Source organism: Chlorocebus sabaeus, chromosome 17, assembly GCF_047675955.1.
Source record: "Chlorocebus sabaeus isolate Y175 chromosome 17, mChlSab1.0.hap1, whole genome shotgun sequence".
In the NCBI taxonomy this organism is placed as follows: Eukaryota; Metazoa; Chordata; class Mammalia; order Primates; family Cercopithecidae; genus Chlorocebus; species Chlorocebus sabaeus.
In genome coordinates this window covers 34,931,466-34,947,313 of record NC_132920.1, presented here as the reverse complement: position 1 = coordinate 34,947,313, position 15,848 = coordinate 34,931,466, and the positions used below count along the sequence as shown (strand labels likewise).

The following is a 15,848-nucleotide window of genomic DNA, read 5'->3' as shown; positions in this document are numbered from 1 at the left end:
ACAGAGTGAGACCGTCACAAAACCAAAAAAAGAAAAAATATATGTGTATACATATATATATTTTTTAGAGATAATTCAGGAAAATTGATTATGAAATAGGTATTAGATGATATTAAGGAATTCTTGTGAGGTTTTTTGTTTTTGTTTGTTTTTGAGATGGAGTTTTACTCTTGTTGCCCAAGCTGGAGTGCAATGGTGCGATCTCAGCTCACTGCAACCTCCACCTCCCGGGTTCAAGCAATTCTCTTGCCTCAGCCTCCTGAGTGGCTGGGATTACAGGCACCTGCCACCACACCTGGCTGGTTTGTTTTTTTTTTTTTTAGTAGAAACGGAGTTTTTATTTTTAGTAGAAATGGGGTTTCACCCTGTTAGACAGGCTGGTCTCAAATTCCCGACCTCAGGTGATATGCCCACCTCAGCCTCCCAAAGTGCTGGGATTACAGGCGTGAGCCACCACACCTGGACTGTTAATTCTTTTTAATGTGATAGCAATATATTTTTTTTCCAGTCCTTGTCTGTTAAAGACATGATATGAAAGTATTTGCAGGTGGGTTAATAACCAGCCGGGCAACATGGTGAAACCATCTCTACCAAAACTACAAAAAATTGGCCAGGTATGCTGGGGCATGCCTGTGGCCCCAGCTACTTAAGAGACTGAGGTGGGAAACCACTTGAGCCTGGGAGGCAGAGGATGCAGTGAGCCAAGATCACACCACTGCACTTCAGGCTGGGTGACAGGGTGAGACCCCATCTCAAAAAAAAAAAAAAAAACGTATTTGCAAGTGGAATCATATGGTTTCTGAGATTTGCTTTCAAGTACTATAGTGTCCACATGCACATACATACACATACACAAACTGGCAAGAAAAAGAAAAAAGAATGACAACATTGGGCATGGTGGTTCACATCCATAATCCCAGGGCTTTGGGGAGGCTGAGGTGGGAGGATCGCTTAAGGCCAGGAGTTCAAGACCAGCCTGGGCAACACAGTGATGAGACCCTATTGCTATGAAAAACTAGCCAGGCATGGTGATGTGTGCCTGTGGTCCCAGCTACTTGGGAGGCTGAGGCAGGAAGACTGATCAAGCCCAGGAGGTCGAGGCTACAGTAAGCTGTGATCACACCACTGCACTCCAGCCTGGGTGACAGAGCAAGACTCTATCTCAGGAAAAAAAAGAAAAAAAAAAAAAAGAATGACAAAGTGTTGATAATTGTTGAAATCAGATCTTGGGTATATGGGGGTTCTTATACCATTTTCTCTACTTTAGTGTAAGTTTGAAAATTTCCATAATAAAAAGTTTTTATTTTTTAACTAAAAGGCGATCTAGAGCAATTAATATGTTGGAAATAACAGGATTCAAAGCAACTAACCTCTGTCCTGAAGCAAGGGCAATGGGAGACTGTCCATTGGGGGGCCGAGGATCCTCACATGTCTTCATCTCCACCTCTACCTTATCCAGACACTGAAATAAAAGTCAAGGAGAGCTAAGCATTTACACAAATACACACATAGCACAATGACAGCACAGACTGTGTCATTCATCTCTGTGCTCCAGAGCCTAGTCAAGTGCTATACCCACAGTGGGCAGACAATCAATATTTACCGAATGAATGAATGAATGAATGAATGAATGAATGAATGAACGAACGAATGAACGAACAAACTAAAATGCAAGGAGAGTCCTCATTTTCCCCCTTCCATTTCCATTAGCAGCAGAAATCTCATGACAAGTACAGGATGAACTCAGAGCAAAAAGATAAAACACAAATCCAAGTTGCAAGAATATTATTGTTCCTGGGGATTCCAGTTTTGGGGATAAAGACACACATTGTCCAGCCTCTGAAGGACCCTCAACTGATAATCGTTCAACAGTCAGTCCAAACTAAACCTTTTTTTTTCTTCTTCTTTTTTTTTTTTTCAAGACAGAGTCTTACTCTTATTGCCCAGGCTGGAGGGTGATCTCGGCTCACTGCAACCTCCACCTCCCAGGTTCGAGCAATTCTCCTGCCCCAGCCTCCCGAGTAGCTGGGATTACAGGCACCCGCCACCACCACACCTGGCTAATTTTTTGTACTTTTAGTAGAGATGGGGTTTCACCAGGTTGGTCAGGTTGGTCTTGAACTCCTGACCTCAGGTGATCTACCCACCTCTGCCTCCCAAAGTGCTGGCATTACAGGCATGAGCCACCACACCCAGCCCAAACCAAACTTCTAATTTTTCCTCTGTCAAGATTTCAAGGAGTGCCAGGCTCGGTGGCTCACGCCCGTAACCCCAGCACTTTGGAAGGCTGAGGCGGGTGGATCACCTGAGGTTAGGAGTTTGAGACCAGCCTAGCCAACATGGCAAAACCCTGTCTCTATTAAAAATACATAATTAGCTGGGCATGGTGGTGCATGCCTGTAATCCTAGCTACTTAGGAGGCTGAGGCAGGAGAATCGCTTGAACCCAGAAGGCAGAGGTTGCAGTGAGCCAAGACCATATCATTGCACTACAGCTTTGGTGATAAGAGCAAAACTCCATCTCAAAAAAAAAAAAAAAAAAGATTTCAAGGGAAAATAGGAAAGTCTAAGGTTAGAGCCTAGGTAGCCATAATTGTTACACTAAAACTGAGAAAACAACTGAGAAGTCCTGGGTCTTGTGTCCCAGTGCTAATCTTATACCACACAGCAGTTCCAGAATAAGCCCAGACAACAGTCACACTGTCTCAGAGAGAAGCTCACAGGGACATAAGGAGACACCTACCATTCCTAAAAGGGTTAGCCATTTTCTCCCTCATCTTCTAAAAGCCTACCCTGGCCACCCCCCTTTGATTACTTGCAATCAAGAAAGGTCATTACCAAGCAAATTGGGTGTGTCTTCAACTTTGTCCACTGGATCTGAAAGAGGAAAGCAAAGTCTCAGGGCTGTGGTAGCTGACCCTCCAGAAGGCAGGCCTGCTGGCCGAAGAGAACAGCAGCATTCTGACCCTCATTCTCACCCGGATGGAGGCCCTGTTGCAGTAGACTCGAGTGATGGCTAACCAGGTGGGCAGCTCCAGTACATTCTGTAGAACCTCTTCATCCAGCTCCAGGTTGGTCAGCTGACCCTCCCCTTTCAGGGTGCTCAAGTTGATTTTGTCTGGGGAAAGATTCTTAGTGAACCTGAAAAGAATAATGATAAGAAGCTATTATTTCCATGGGAATCTGCTAACTGGGTATTACGGCCAAAACACTTCTGAATCTAGAGAAAAGAAAAAATTAAAGAACATTTGTTAAGGCTAGTCAAGTGAAGCAGTAGGAGTGAAGGAACACAGAAATCTGTAACTGGTTGTGATCAATTAGTTGTAAACAACACCGTACTCAGACCAGCCAGAACAAATGTACTCGGACCACACTATCTCTACACCATAAAAGATGTTAGGTGAGACCTATGATTCTACTTATGATTGTGTCATCATCCTACTAAAGAACCTACAATGAGGATTCTGGGGCAACAGCTGTAGCAATGGCAATGTAGTCTTTCGATATTTCTGAACCCTCACATAAAAACAGAGGGAGCCAGGCACGGTGGCTCACGCCTGTAATCCCAGCACTTTGGGAGGCCGACGTGGGCGGATCACCTGAGGTCGGGAGTCGAGACCAGCCTAACCAACATAGAGAAACCCCGTCTCTACTAAAAATACTAAATTAGCCAGGCGTGGTGGCACATGCCTGTAATCCCAACTCCTCCGGAGGCTGAGGCAGGAGAATCACTTGAACCTGGGAGGCGGAGGTGGCAGTGAGCTGAAATCGTGCCATTGCACTCCAGCCTGGGCAACAAGAGCAAAACTCTGTCTCAAAAAACAAACAAACAAACAAAAAACCAGAGGGCCAGGTGTGGTGGCTCACGCCTGTAATCCCAGCACTTTGGGAGGCTGAGGCAGGAGGATCGCTTGAGCCTAGGAGATCAAGACAAGCCTGGGCAACATAGCGAGACCCTATCTCCACAAAAAAACAAACAAAAATTAGGCACAGTGGTGCATACCTGTAGTCCTAGCTACTCAGGAGGCTTAGGTTGAGGCTACAGTGAGCCGTGATCATGACACTGTACTCTAGCCTGAGATGACAGAGCAAGACCCATTATAAAAACAAACACCAGACAGAGCAACTAGATAACAACACAGAAAGTCCATGAATAACATTTAAAACAAAATAGAAGATGAAATATCCTCATAAATCCCCATAGACAAGTGGGTAGGGCAAAAACATCAACAGCCACAAGACATTAAGTGCTATCCAGCTGTCCAGAACAAAGTGGAGGGAAGCAAAAGGGCATCTGACAACTGAGAACAGAAGAATCCCAAGATAACCAACAACTATTAAATGAAAAGCAATGGGGGCTGATTTGACACAGTAACTGACACTGTCCATTGCAAGGGATCCCTAGTGAGACCCCAAGGAGCTGGAGCAATCTAGTCCTATAAACTCATGAAACTAACCTTCCCAAGCTCCTTCCTCGGAAAGGACTCCCACACAGAAAAGAATTAAAAATGAGCAAGATAGGGATGACAGAAATGAAGAAAAGAGGTGGTCTAGATAAAAGTAAGGGAGGGGAACAGAGACCTATTATCTCAGGAAGCAAGCTGTTATATTTTTTAGCACTACTTGAAATAACAGAAGAGAGAGCTACATGAAGTTAAGGATGTGAAACAGTAACAGGCTAATTATTGGCTTATTAAAGCAGGGTAAAATGAAATCCCAGACCCCTACACATATCTTTACTGATATGAAAAAAGAACAGCCAGTTCTATAGTCTTCCCAAAGAGACTATACTTGAATGTCATCAAGCCACTGCGTCCGGCTGCTAATTTGAAGGAAATACTGAGGACAGATGAAAATTGCTGAACTACACTGTAAGTGTGCAATCAGCAAAATCTAGACCACAGGAAACTCTATCAGTCAAATGGTCTTGAAATAAAATATTCGCACAGGCCAGTCCTCTCACTGTTCCTCACTGCTCCAGTCCTCCCTCCTGTGCTCTCACCAGCCACTCCCTTTCCCTCCACACCATTATCTGCCGTGCAAGGCTGAACTGGAGACTTCTCCCTGAGGCCTTCTTTCCCTCACTGCTGTAACTCACATTAAACTCTTTTATTCTCCATTCCTGGAATCTGTAAGGCATGTTTAGTTCATAATCATATGACAGAGTCTTGGGACTCTAATTATCTCGGGTTAATAATTAGCTTCTAAATACGGTAAAATAAAATCCCGGGCCCTTATACATACTTCTGCTGATTTTAATTCACTTAAAAAAATTTAATCTACATTTACTGAGTATGAACTAACTCTATTCTCTGAACCAAAAAGACAAGTTTTCAATAAATGGTTCTTTTCCTCTAAAAACAACTTGCCACAGAAGGAAGGTGATTATTTCTCTTCCAGAAAGAAATGGCTTTTCAGTCCTTTTCCTAAACCAATGGCTATCTACAAGAAAATAGGACTGGGGTACGAAGGAGAAATAAACTCATCTACATACTTCCTAATAAGACAACAACAAAAGGAAGTAAAGGAAGATAGTGCATGCCCCTAAGAACTCTGAGGAGACAGTCCTGAGAGAAGGGAAAGCAGAAAACAGAACTCAACATTATTTGTAATCACTAGGCACAGGCAGGCTTTCAAGTCTCTTATGTATTTAAATAAAATATAATAATTATTTCCTTCTACTGTCCTAGCAACCCTTCCTCTAATCTTAAGCGGTCCAGAGAAGCCGTTATCAATCCAGAAATTGGGGCGGGACATACTTCAGAAGTACTCCTAGTCTTAGAAAGATAAGAATGTTTTAACAAGCAGAACGAGTTTTGAAGACTACAACTACATGTCTCCTCCTCTCCAACCACACAGATTCTGATAAGATGTTACCTTTCTACCCCAGCTGAGAATTCTTATAGAAATGAGCCACTGTCAGGGATGGGAGTAAGGATCCCCCTGAGAGGCAGGAGTAAGGAGAAAAGGCTGAGAACCACTAAGATAAACTGCTCTTTCGTATGATAAAAAGCCATTTTTATTTTATTTTTTGAGACAGTCTTACTCTGTCATCCAAGCTGGAGTGCAGTGGCGTGATCATGGCTCACTGCAGCCTCAACCTCCTGGGGCTCAAGTGATCCTCCCATCTCAACCTCCAGAGTAGCTAGAACCACAAGTGCATGTCACTATACCCAGCTAATTTTTTTTTATTTTCTGTAGAGATGGGGTCTCCCTTTGTTACCCAGGCTGGTCTGGAACTTCTGGGCTCAAGCAATCCTCCCGCCTCAGCCTCCCAAAGTACTGGGATTACAGGTGTGAGCCACTGTGCCCAGCCACTTTTAAAGAAAAGAAAGTGAGATGGACCTTTTCAAACTGACTACTTCTCTGAAAAAAGAGAAACATACTTCAGATAAAATAAAACATAAACACAGTCAAGAATAAGTTATACTGTTAGCTAGCACTGACATTCTTAGAGTGATTATACTAAGTGCTAAGTATCTAATTTCTACGTTATGTTCTTTGCAAAATCTAACTTTATTCACGGTTCCATATAAATAAATGTATTTTTCAAGCCTTAACAAAAAAAGTATATCAGATTGTATTACATTTCATCCTAACCTTGCCAGTTTTTAGGGCAATGCGTCTCAAACTATGGTCCTCTGATCACATGGATCTTAATTACTTCGGAATGCTTATTTTAAAATGCAGGCCGGGCACGGTGGCTCACACCTGTAATCCGAGCACTGGGAGGCTGAAGTGGACAGATCACTCGAGGCCAGGAGTTCGAGACCAGCCTGGCCAACATGGTGAAATCCCATCTCTACTAAAAAATCAGAAATAAAATTAGCCAGGCCAAGGTGGGGCATGCCGGTAATCCCAGCTACTTGGGAGGCTGAGGCATGAGATTCACTTGAACCTGGGAGGCAGAGGTTGCAGTGAGCCAAGTTTGCACCACTGCACTACAGCCTGGGCAACAAAGTGAGACTCTGTCTCAAAAGAAACAAACAAATAACAAAATAATAATTGTATGTCTTTTTGCCCCATAGGCTGGACCAGATCAATATCCTTTTGTCAGCTAAAAGAAAATTTCATTTTTAAAACATAATTTGGCCAGGCGCGGTGGCTCACACCTATAATCCCAGCACTTTGGGAAACCAAAGCAGGAGGATCACCTGAAGTCAGGAGTTCGAGACCAGCCTGGCCAACATGGAGAAAATCCATCTGTACTAAAAATACAAAAATTAGCCAGGCGTGGTGACACATGCCTGTAAGCCCAGCTACTAGGGAGGCTGAGGCAGGAGAATCACTTGAACCCACAAGGCAGAGGTTGCAATGAGCTGAGATTGCACCACTGCACTCTAGCCAGGGCAACAGAGCAAGACTCTGTCTCAAAACAAACAAACGAACAAATAAAAAACAACTTATTCTGTACACCCCAAGCGGGAAAAGGCATTATTCTCTGGCCTGGACCAGCAAAACCAAACAACGAATAAAAATGACATTTTACTTTGCACCAGGCACTGAATAAAGGGTCTTCATAACATCTCAATTAATCTTTGCAATATCACACATGAGGTATGCATTATTATCTCCATTGCTCAGAGGAAGAGCATGAGGTTCAGATAAGAAGCAGTTTGCCCCAGATGACAGGGCAAGAAGAGGTAGTATGAACCCAGGTGTGCTCACTGGTTTTTACTTCTATTAACATTTTAATATTATGAAGTTTCCCCAAAACACACTTGGCACAGAATAAATTTATAAGGTATCTCAGACGTGGTTGGAGGACATTCTTTCACTTTTTATAATCTACCATACACTGCTTAACCTGTGTAAGAGGAATACAGCTGAACTTTTTTGGTAAAGTTAATAGTGTAACTCCATCAAAAACCTTTCTGCACTTCACCAACTCAACCAGATTAACAAACTTTTTCTTAAGTAGGTCCAGGGCTAATTTACCACCATTCCAGCAGTGACATCCAGTCTCTAGCAACATGCTGACAAGAGACCACAGAGGATACTGTGCCATCAGGTCTAAGATTAACAATACAAGCAAGTAATCACCAAAAGCTGAACAACACTAAACAACCAAGAGTTCTTCAAGCACTTGAAGGACTGCTGATGCTGCATGCATGTCTGCTGGACCACCATGAGTGGTTCTCCTGTGACTGTAATAATGATATAACATATACATGCTTTTTCACTTATGAGTTTACTTTTAGGAGTCAACAAAAAATGCATACTGCCTTATTTAAGCTTCTCAAAAAAGGCAGTAAGAATTCTTTAACTGATTTTGCCTGCATTTTAGAGCAATACCAAAGAATAGGTTTTAAAAAAAATAAAAGATGGCCCGGCACAGTTGCTCACGCCTGCTAGTCCCAGTACTTTCGGAGGCCAAGGCAGGTGGATTGCTTGAGCCTAGGAGTTTGAGACCAGCCTGGGCAACGTGGTGAAACCTCATCTCTACTAAAAATACAAGGACTAGTTGGGCATGGTGGCACACCTGTAATCCCAGCTACTTGGGAGGCTGAGGCACGAGAATCACTTGAACCCGGGAGGTGGAGGCTGCAGTGAGCTGAGATCATCCCACTGCACTCCAGTCTGGGTGTCACAGCAAGACTCTGTCTCAAAAAATAAAAATGATAAAAATAAAAATAAAAGTTTTTTAAAACATCACGTGATCTGTCTGCTTCGGCCTCCCAGTGCTGGGATTACAGGTATGAGCCACCACGCCCGGCCTGCTTTTTAAAAAATGGGCCTGACTGTTGTTGGGTAGGGTTGGGGAGGTTTGCTCAGCCAAGGAAACCACAGCTCTGAGAATTATACAAGAGGCCCAAGTTTCAGCTCTCTCATCACCTGGAGGGGGAAAAAAAGCTCAAACTCTCTGCCTATAATGGAGTACAACTGGGTTAAACTGCAGCAATGTGATGATAAAACCAATTATTCCAAGTCACCTTCAACTGCCAGTCTAAAATTCACAAACTGCAACCGGATACTGAATTCTTGAGAATCATTATGTTGTATACTTCTCTTTCTACACCCCACAGTCCCTGGCAAAAAAACAAAAAAAAAGCATTTGTGTTCCTAATTGAGGATAGTATCATTGAGAGTCCAAGGGCAGCTAAAAAGGCTAATGGTAGCCTGCTATTTATTCCACTTAAAGTATGTGGGAAAACATTTTCTGGCCATCTGTTACTGTTACAGAGTGTAAAAGCTAAGATGAAATCAGGTTGGAAAAACAGATTTTGATCAAGTTTCATTTCTGCCAGAGGACTGCAATCTGCCAAAGAGACTACAGGGAAAGGCTCTCAGATATCTTTGTGAAAATGTACCACAATGTTGGGAAGTGAAAATTCTTAGATTTGCAGATTCTCAGAATTTCAGAGCTAGAAGGAATCTTAAACAATTGTTTAGTCCAAATCTACATTTGCCAATGAGGAAACAAATGGCCAAAAAGTTTAATGACTTGCCCAAGACTCACAGCTAGCCAGTGGTAAAGATGGAACTAAGTAAATAACAGAAATGGGACTCAACCCAGCATTCACTCAACTCTCACAATACCCTGCCCTCTGTAATTCAGAATCTTTTATTGCGAATAATAGGGTCAATAAGTTGCAACAGTCAGGCGGCTTCAGCTCTGAGAAATTGAACCCTCCTGGGAGAAATAAAAAAGTTCACAAATACACTTTGCTTCCTTCACCATTTTTTCCATTGAGGAGGTGATCACAGCCAGAGCCTTGGCTTCTAAGCTTCCTACCCAAATCTACAGCAAAATATTTTCACTGCTAAACCACACCACAGGCTTCTCTTTAAACAAATATATAACACAACACTGAAGCAGTTGATTTGGATAGCAGGATTCTCTCCATCATCCAAACAAAACAAATCAATCACTAATATAGCTAATGCTATTTCATCCCAGATAATCTGATAGAATAAGCCATTCAATCTTAGAGATTTGTCCTAATAGATTTTACTCAAAAAACTTCTTCATTGGCCAGGTGCAGTGGCTCACACCGATAGTCCCAGCACTTTGGAACTGCTCGAAGCCAAGAGTTCAAGACCAGCCTGGACAACAAAGCGAGACTCTGTCTCTACAAAAAAAAAAAAAAAAAAAAAAAATTTAATTAGCTAGATGCAGTGGCTCGTGCCTGTAGTCCCAGCTACTCAAGAGCTGGGGTGGGAGGATCCCTTGATCCTTGGAGGGTGTAGTGGGCTATGATGGTGCCTCTGCACTCCAGCCTAAGCAATAGAGTGAGACTGTGTCTCTAAAAAACACTGCGTGACAATATTACATGCCTTTCTTAGGAGAAAGTTCTTTCCTTCTAAATTTTCGTTTGTTGTTTACCATGTTGGGTTTTTTAACTGTTGTGTTATTTAAGGTGCAATTTCCATACAGTGGCTCATCTTTCATCTTTTTTTTTTTTTTTTTGAGACAGAGTCTCACTCTGTCGCCCAGGCTAGAGTGCAGTGGTTCAATCTCAGCTCACTGCAACCTCCACCTCCCTCCTGAGTTCAAGCAATTCTCCCTGCCTCAGCCTCCCAAGTAGCTGGGATTACAGGCACCCACCACCACGCCTGGCTAATTTTGTATTTTTAGTACACATGGGGTTTCACCATGTTGGCCAGGCTGGTCTTGAACTCCTGACCTCAAGTGATCCTCCCACCCTGGACTCCCAAAGTGCTGGGATTACAGGCGTGAGCCACTGTGACTGGCTTAACTCTTTTTTCTTTTTTTAAGAGCTAGAGTCTCACTCTGTTACCCAAGCTGGAGTACACTGGCACAATCACAGCTCTCTGTAATCTCAAACTCCTGAGCTCAAGTGATCCTCCCTCAGCCTCCCAAGGAGCTAGGACTACAGGTGCACTCCACTACACCCAGCTGAGTTTTTGTTTGTTTACTTGTTTTTGAGACGAAGTCTCACTCTGTTGCCCAGGCTGGAGTGCAGTGGCACGCTCTTGGCTCACTGCAAACTCCACCTCCTGGGTTCAAGCGATTCTCCCGCCTCAGCCTCCTGAGTGGGTGGGATTACAGGCCTGCATCACTATGCCCAGCAAATTTTTGTATTTTTAGTAGAGACGGGGGTCTCACCATGTTAGCTAGGCTGGTCTCGAACTCCTGACCTCAAGTTATCCACCCACCTCAGCCTCCCAAAGTGCTGGGATTACAGGTGCCTGGCCTTTTTTTTTTTTTTTTTTTTAACATTTTCGTAGAGATGGTCTCAATACATTGCCATGGCTGAAGTCCTGGCCTCAGGAGATCCTCCCATTTCAGCCTCACGAAATGTTGAGATTACAGGTGTGAGCCATCGCACGTGGCTATGACTCATATCTGAACTTTCTATTTTGTTCATCTGACCTATATATACTTATGCCAATACCACACTGCCTTTAATACTGCAGCTTCATTTTAAGCATAAGAAATCCTTTGTGTTCATTTGTTCAGATTATTCTGACCATTCTAGGTCCTTTTCATTTCCATATAAAATTTCAAATCAGCCTGCCTATTTCTGTTTTTTAAAAAATCTGCTGAAACTGATTGGGATTGCAGTGAATCTTAGCTCAATTTAGGGAGACCTGACATGTCAACAATAATGAGCCTGTCCCTGTCCCTGAACATCATACATATTGAATTTTATTTGCATTTCTCTAGACTGCCAACGTCGCCACGTACAGTCTATGTTTGTGTGTGTAAGTTTCAATAAATTTGATAAAAGTTTGGAGAAACTTTTGGAGATTTGTGACAACTTGAAAAAACTTGCAAACAAACCTCATAGCCTAGAAATATTTTTTAAATTAAGAAAAGGTTAGATACATCATGAATGCATAAAATATATGTAGATACTAGTCTATTTTATCATTTACTATCCTAAAGTTTATACAAATCTATTTAAAAAGTTGAAATTTATCGAAACTTAAGTGCACAAATACTTACAGACCATACATGACACCATTTGCAGTCAGGAGAAATGTAAACAAATATAGAGATGCGGTACTAAATGATAACTGGCCAGGCACAGTGGCTCACACCTGTAATCACAGCACTTTGAGAGGTCCAGGCAGGAGGATTGCTTGAGCCCAGGAGTTTGAGATCAGCCTGGGCAACATAGTGAGACCCGTCTCAACAAAAAAACAAAATAATTAGCTGGGCGTGGTGGCACATGACTGTGGTCCCAGCTACTCAGTAGGCTAAGGTAGGAGTATCGGTAGAGGCTGCAATGAGCAATGATCGTGGAATGCACTCCAGCCTCGGTGACACAGTGAGACCCTGTCTCAAGTAACTACTAAATAATCATAACTGCATAAAATTAACTATAAAACATACTATACTGCTGTAATAATGTTGTAGCCACCTCCTATTAATACTGCAGTGAGCTCACGTGTTATGAGGATCTGCTTAAAACGTTGTCTTATGTCATCTCAGCAGAGCAGTTCATCTCTCCAATAAATTGCATATTGCAGTAAAAAAGTGATCTCTTGTAGTTCTTGTGTACATTTTGTGATGCTTAGTGCAATACTGTAAACCCTGAATAACACCATGGGACCCACACGAAGTGCCACTAATGATGCTGGAAATGCTCCCAAGAAGCAAAGGAAAGTCATGACATTATAAGGAAAAGTTTAATTGTTTGATATGTTCTATAGATTGAGATCTGCAGCTCCGGGTACCTGCCACTTCAGAAAGATGATTCATCTTGTAAACAGATGATGTAAACTTGTGGAATGCATAGATTTAGTATAGTACTGTAAATGTACTTTATCTTCCTTATGATTTTCTGAATAACATTTTCTTTTCTCTGGCTGACTTTATTGTAAAAATACAATATATAATACATATACAAAATATGTGTCAATGAACTGTTTGTCATCAGTGAGGCTTCCAGCGAACAGTAAACTATTAGTAGCAAGTTTTTGGGCCAGGCGCAGTGGCTCATGCCTACAATCCCAGCACTTTGGGAGGCCAAGGCAAGTGGATCATATGAGGCCAGGAGTTGGAGACCACCCTGGCCAACATGGTGAAACCCCATCTCTACTAAAAATGCAAAGATTAGCCGGGCATAGTGGCACACTCCAGTACTTGGAGGCTGAGGCAGGAGAATCGCTTGAACCCAGGAGGTGGAGGTTGCAGTGAGCTGAGATCGCAACACTGCACTCCAGTCTGGGCAACACAGCAAGACACTGTCTAAAAAAAAAAAAAAAAAAAATTTCTGGGAAGTCAAAAGTCATACATGGATTTTCGACTATGCATGGCGACTGGTACTCCTAAACCCCACTATTGTTCAAGGGTCAACTGTCTTTCATTAAGAACTTATTAATCTTTGTTCACAATGAATATTGATCTGAAGTTTTTGTTTTTGAGACAGAGTCTTGCTCCATTGCTCAGGCTGGAGTGCAGTGGTGCAATTGCTGCCTACTGCAGCCTCAACCTCCTGGGCTTAATCAATCCTCCTGCCTCAGCCTCCTGAGTAGTTGAGACTAGTGTCATGCGCCACCACGCCCAACTAATTTTTTAATTTTTTGTAGAGACAGGGTTTTGCCATGTCGCCCAAGCTGGTCTCAAACTCCTGGGCTCAAATGATCCTCCCTCCTCAGCCTTCCAAAGTGCTGGAAATACAGGGCTGAGCCACCAAACCTGGCGGTCTGAAGTTTTCTTTCCTTATAACATCTTTGTCATGTTTTTCTTACCAAGGTCATGCTGAATTTATCAAACAAGTTTGGAAATTTTTTTTTTTTTTTTTGAGACAGAGTCTCGCTCTGTCGCCGGGGCTGGAGTGCAGTGGCCGGATCTCAGCTCACTGCAAGCTCCGCCTCCCGGGTTTACGCCATTCTCCTGCCTCAGACTCCCGAATAGCTGGGACTACAGGCGCCCGCCACCTCGCCCGGCTAGTTTTTTGTATTTTTTTAGTAGAGACGGGGTTTCACCGTGTTAGCCAGGATGGTCTCGATCTCCTGACCTCGTGATCCGCCCGCCTCGGCCTCCCAGAGTGCTGGGATTACAGGCTTGAGCCACCGCGCCCGGCCTAGTTTGGAAATATTTATTTCCTAAAATAATTTCTGTAAAATGGGTATTATTTATTTCTTAAATATTCAAAAGAAATCACCAATGAAACTATATGAGCCTTTATTCAAATAATTTTGTGCGTTTCACTTAAGTTATTGAATTTATTGACAAAAAGATGTTCAGGCTAGGTGCAGTGGCTTACACCTGTAATCCTAACACTTTGGGAGGCTAAGGCAGGATGGTTCTTAAGTCCAGGAGTTTGAGGCCAGTCTGGGCAACATGATGAAACCCTGTCTCTACAAAAAATAAAAAAATTAGGCATGGTGGCATGCACCTGTAGTCCCAGCTACTGGGGAGGCTGAGGTGGGAGGATCCCTTGAGCCCAGGGGCTCAAGGCTACAGTGAGCAGTGACTATGTCACTGCACTCCAGCCTGGGCAACAGAGTGAGATCCTGTTTCAAAAGAAAACAAAAAGATGTTCATCATATCCCTTAACATCTTTTTAACATCTGTAAGATCTATAATGATATCCCCTCTTTCACCGCTGACAATATTTATGTTTTCTCTCTTTTTTCCTTGATCAGTCTTGCTAAAGGTGAACTAAATTCATTAATCTTTTCCAGAAACAAAACAATTTTTGGTTATATTAATTCTCTGTTTGCCCTGCTTTTAATTTCACTGATTTCTTTTTTTTCTTTTTTTTTTTTTGAGACGGAGTTTCAGTCTTGTTGCACAGGCTGGAGTGCAATGGCGCGATCTCGACTCACTGCATCCTCCGCCTCCCAGATTCAAGGGATTCTCTTGCCTCAGCCTCCTCCAGAGTAGCTAGGATTACAGGTGCCCACCACCATGCCCAGCTAATTTTGTATTTTTAGTAGAGATGAGGTTTCACCATGTTGGTCACACTGATCTCGAACTCTTGACCTCAGGTGATCCACCCACCTTGGCCTCCCAAAGTGCTGGGATTATAGTCGTGAGCCACCATACCCAGCCCACTGACTTCCATTCTTATTATTAGACAGAGTCTCACTCTGTTCCCCAGGCTGGAGTGCAGTGGTGCCATCTCAGCTCACTGCAACCTCTGCCTCCCAGGTTCAAGCGATTCTCCTACCTCGGCTTCCCAAGTAGCTGAGATTACAGGTGCCCACCACCACACCCAGCTAATTTTTTCTATTTTTAGTAGAGACGGGGTTTCAACATGTCGGCCAGGCTGGTCTCGAACTCCTGACCTCAAATGATCCACCCACCTCAGCCTCCCAAAGTGCTGGGATTATAGGCGTGAGCCACCACACCCAGCCTACATTTTCTATTTTGACAGATATTCCCATATTTCTTTCATAGACATGATATGGATTTACATTCTCAACAAATCTAACTCATTGCATATATTTCCCACACCCATGGCAGCTGTCTAGCCCATGACTTGCAGCACTCTCATTTACTGCCATTCCAATACTGGGCCAGTTGAAAGGACAAGGATTCCCCAGAGGTTCTCTTTTCTTAATTCTCAACAGTAGCCTTGCTGAACATTCTAATTCCCTCCTCTAAGCACAAAGACTTGCTAAAACCTACCCTGTTTAACTGAAGTCCTAATAACCTGTTTGGCTTGAGCCAGTCTTCTTTCCTAGAAGTGAATACCTTCAGGCCAGGTGCAGTGGCTCACACCTGTAATCATTCTAGAATTAGAACTCAGCTCCTCAGTGACTCTATCTCAGAGATAGCAACCCTCTACCCGCTTTCAATTATTTGACCATTCAGCTCCCATAGTGGTTAGGGCCCAAATTCTTTCCCTACACTAGTCCTGAAGATACTATACCTCTTGACTCACGTATTGGCATGCCTCACTTTGTTAGGAACATTTCTTGTCA

General features: G+C 43.0%; 1 protein-coding gene across 1 annotated transcript in view; it reads right to left on the bottom strand.

Moving 5' to 3' along the window:
- BLTP3A (bridge-like lipid transfer protein family member 3A) overlaps positions 1 to 15,848 on the bottom strand; it is an 82,572-nt gene that overhangs the window by 50,358 nt on the left and 16,366 nt on the right. Inside the window, exons 2-4 of the mRNA XM_007972852.3 lie at positions 2,978 to 3,140; positions 2,838 to 2,876; positions 1,371 to 1,462 (exon numbers count right to left, since the gene is read on the bottom strand). Of these exons, the coding sequence (XP_007971043.1) occupies positions 1,371 to 1,462; positions 2,838 to 2,876; positions 2,978 to 3,140 (294 nt within the window). The remainder of the gene's footprint in view (positions 1 to 1,370; positions 1,463 to 2,837; positions 2,877 to 2,977; positions 3,141 to 15,848) is intronic.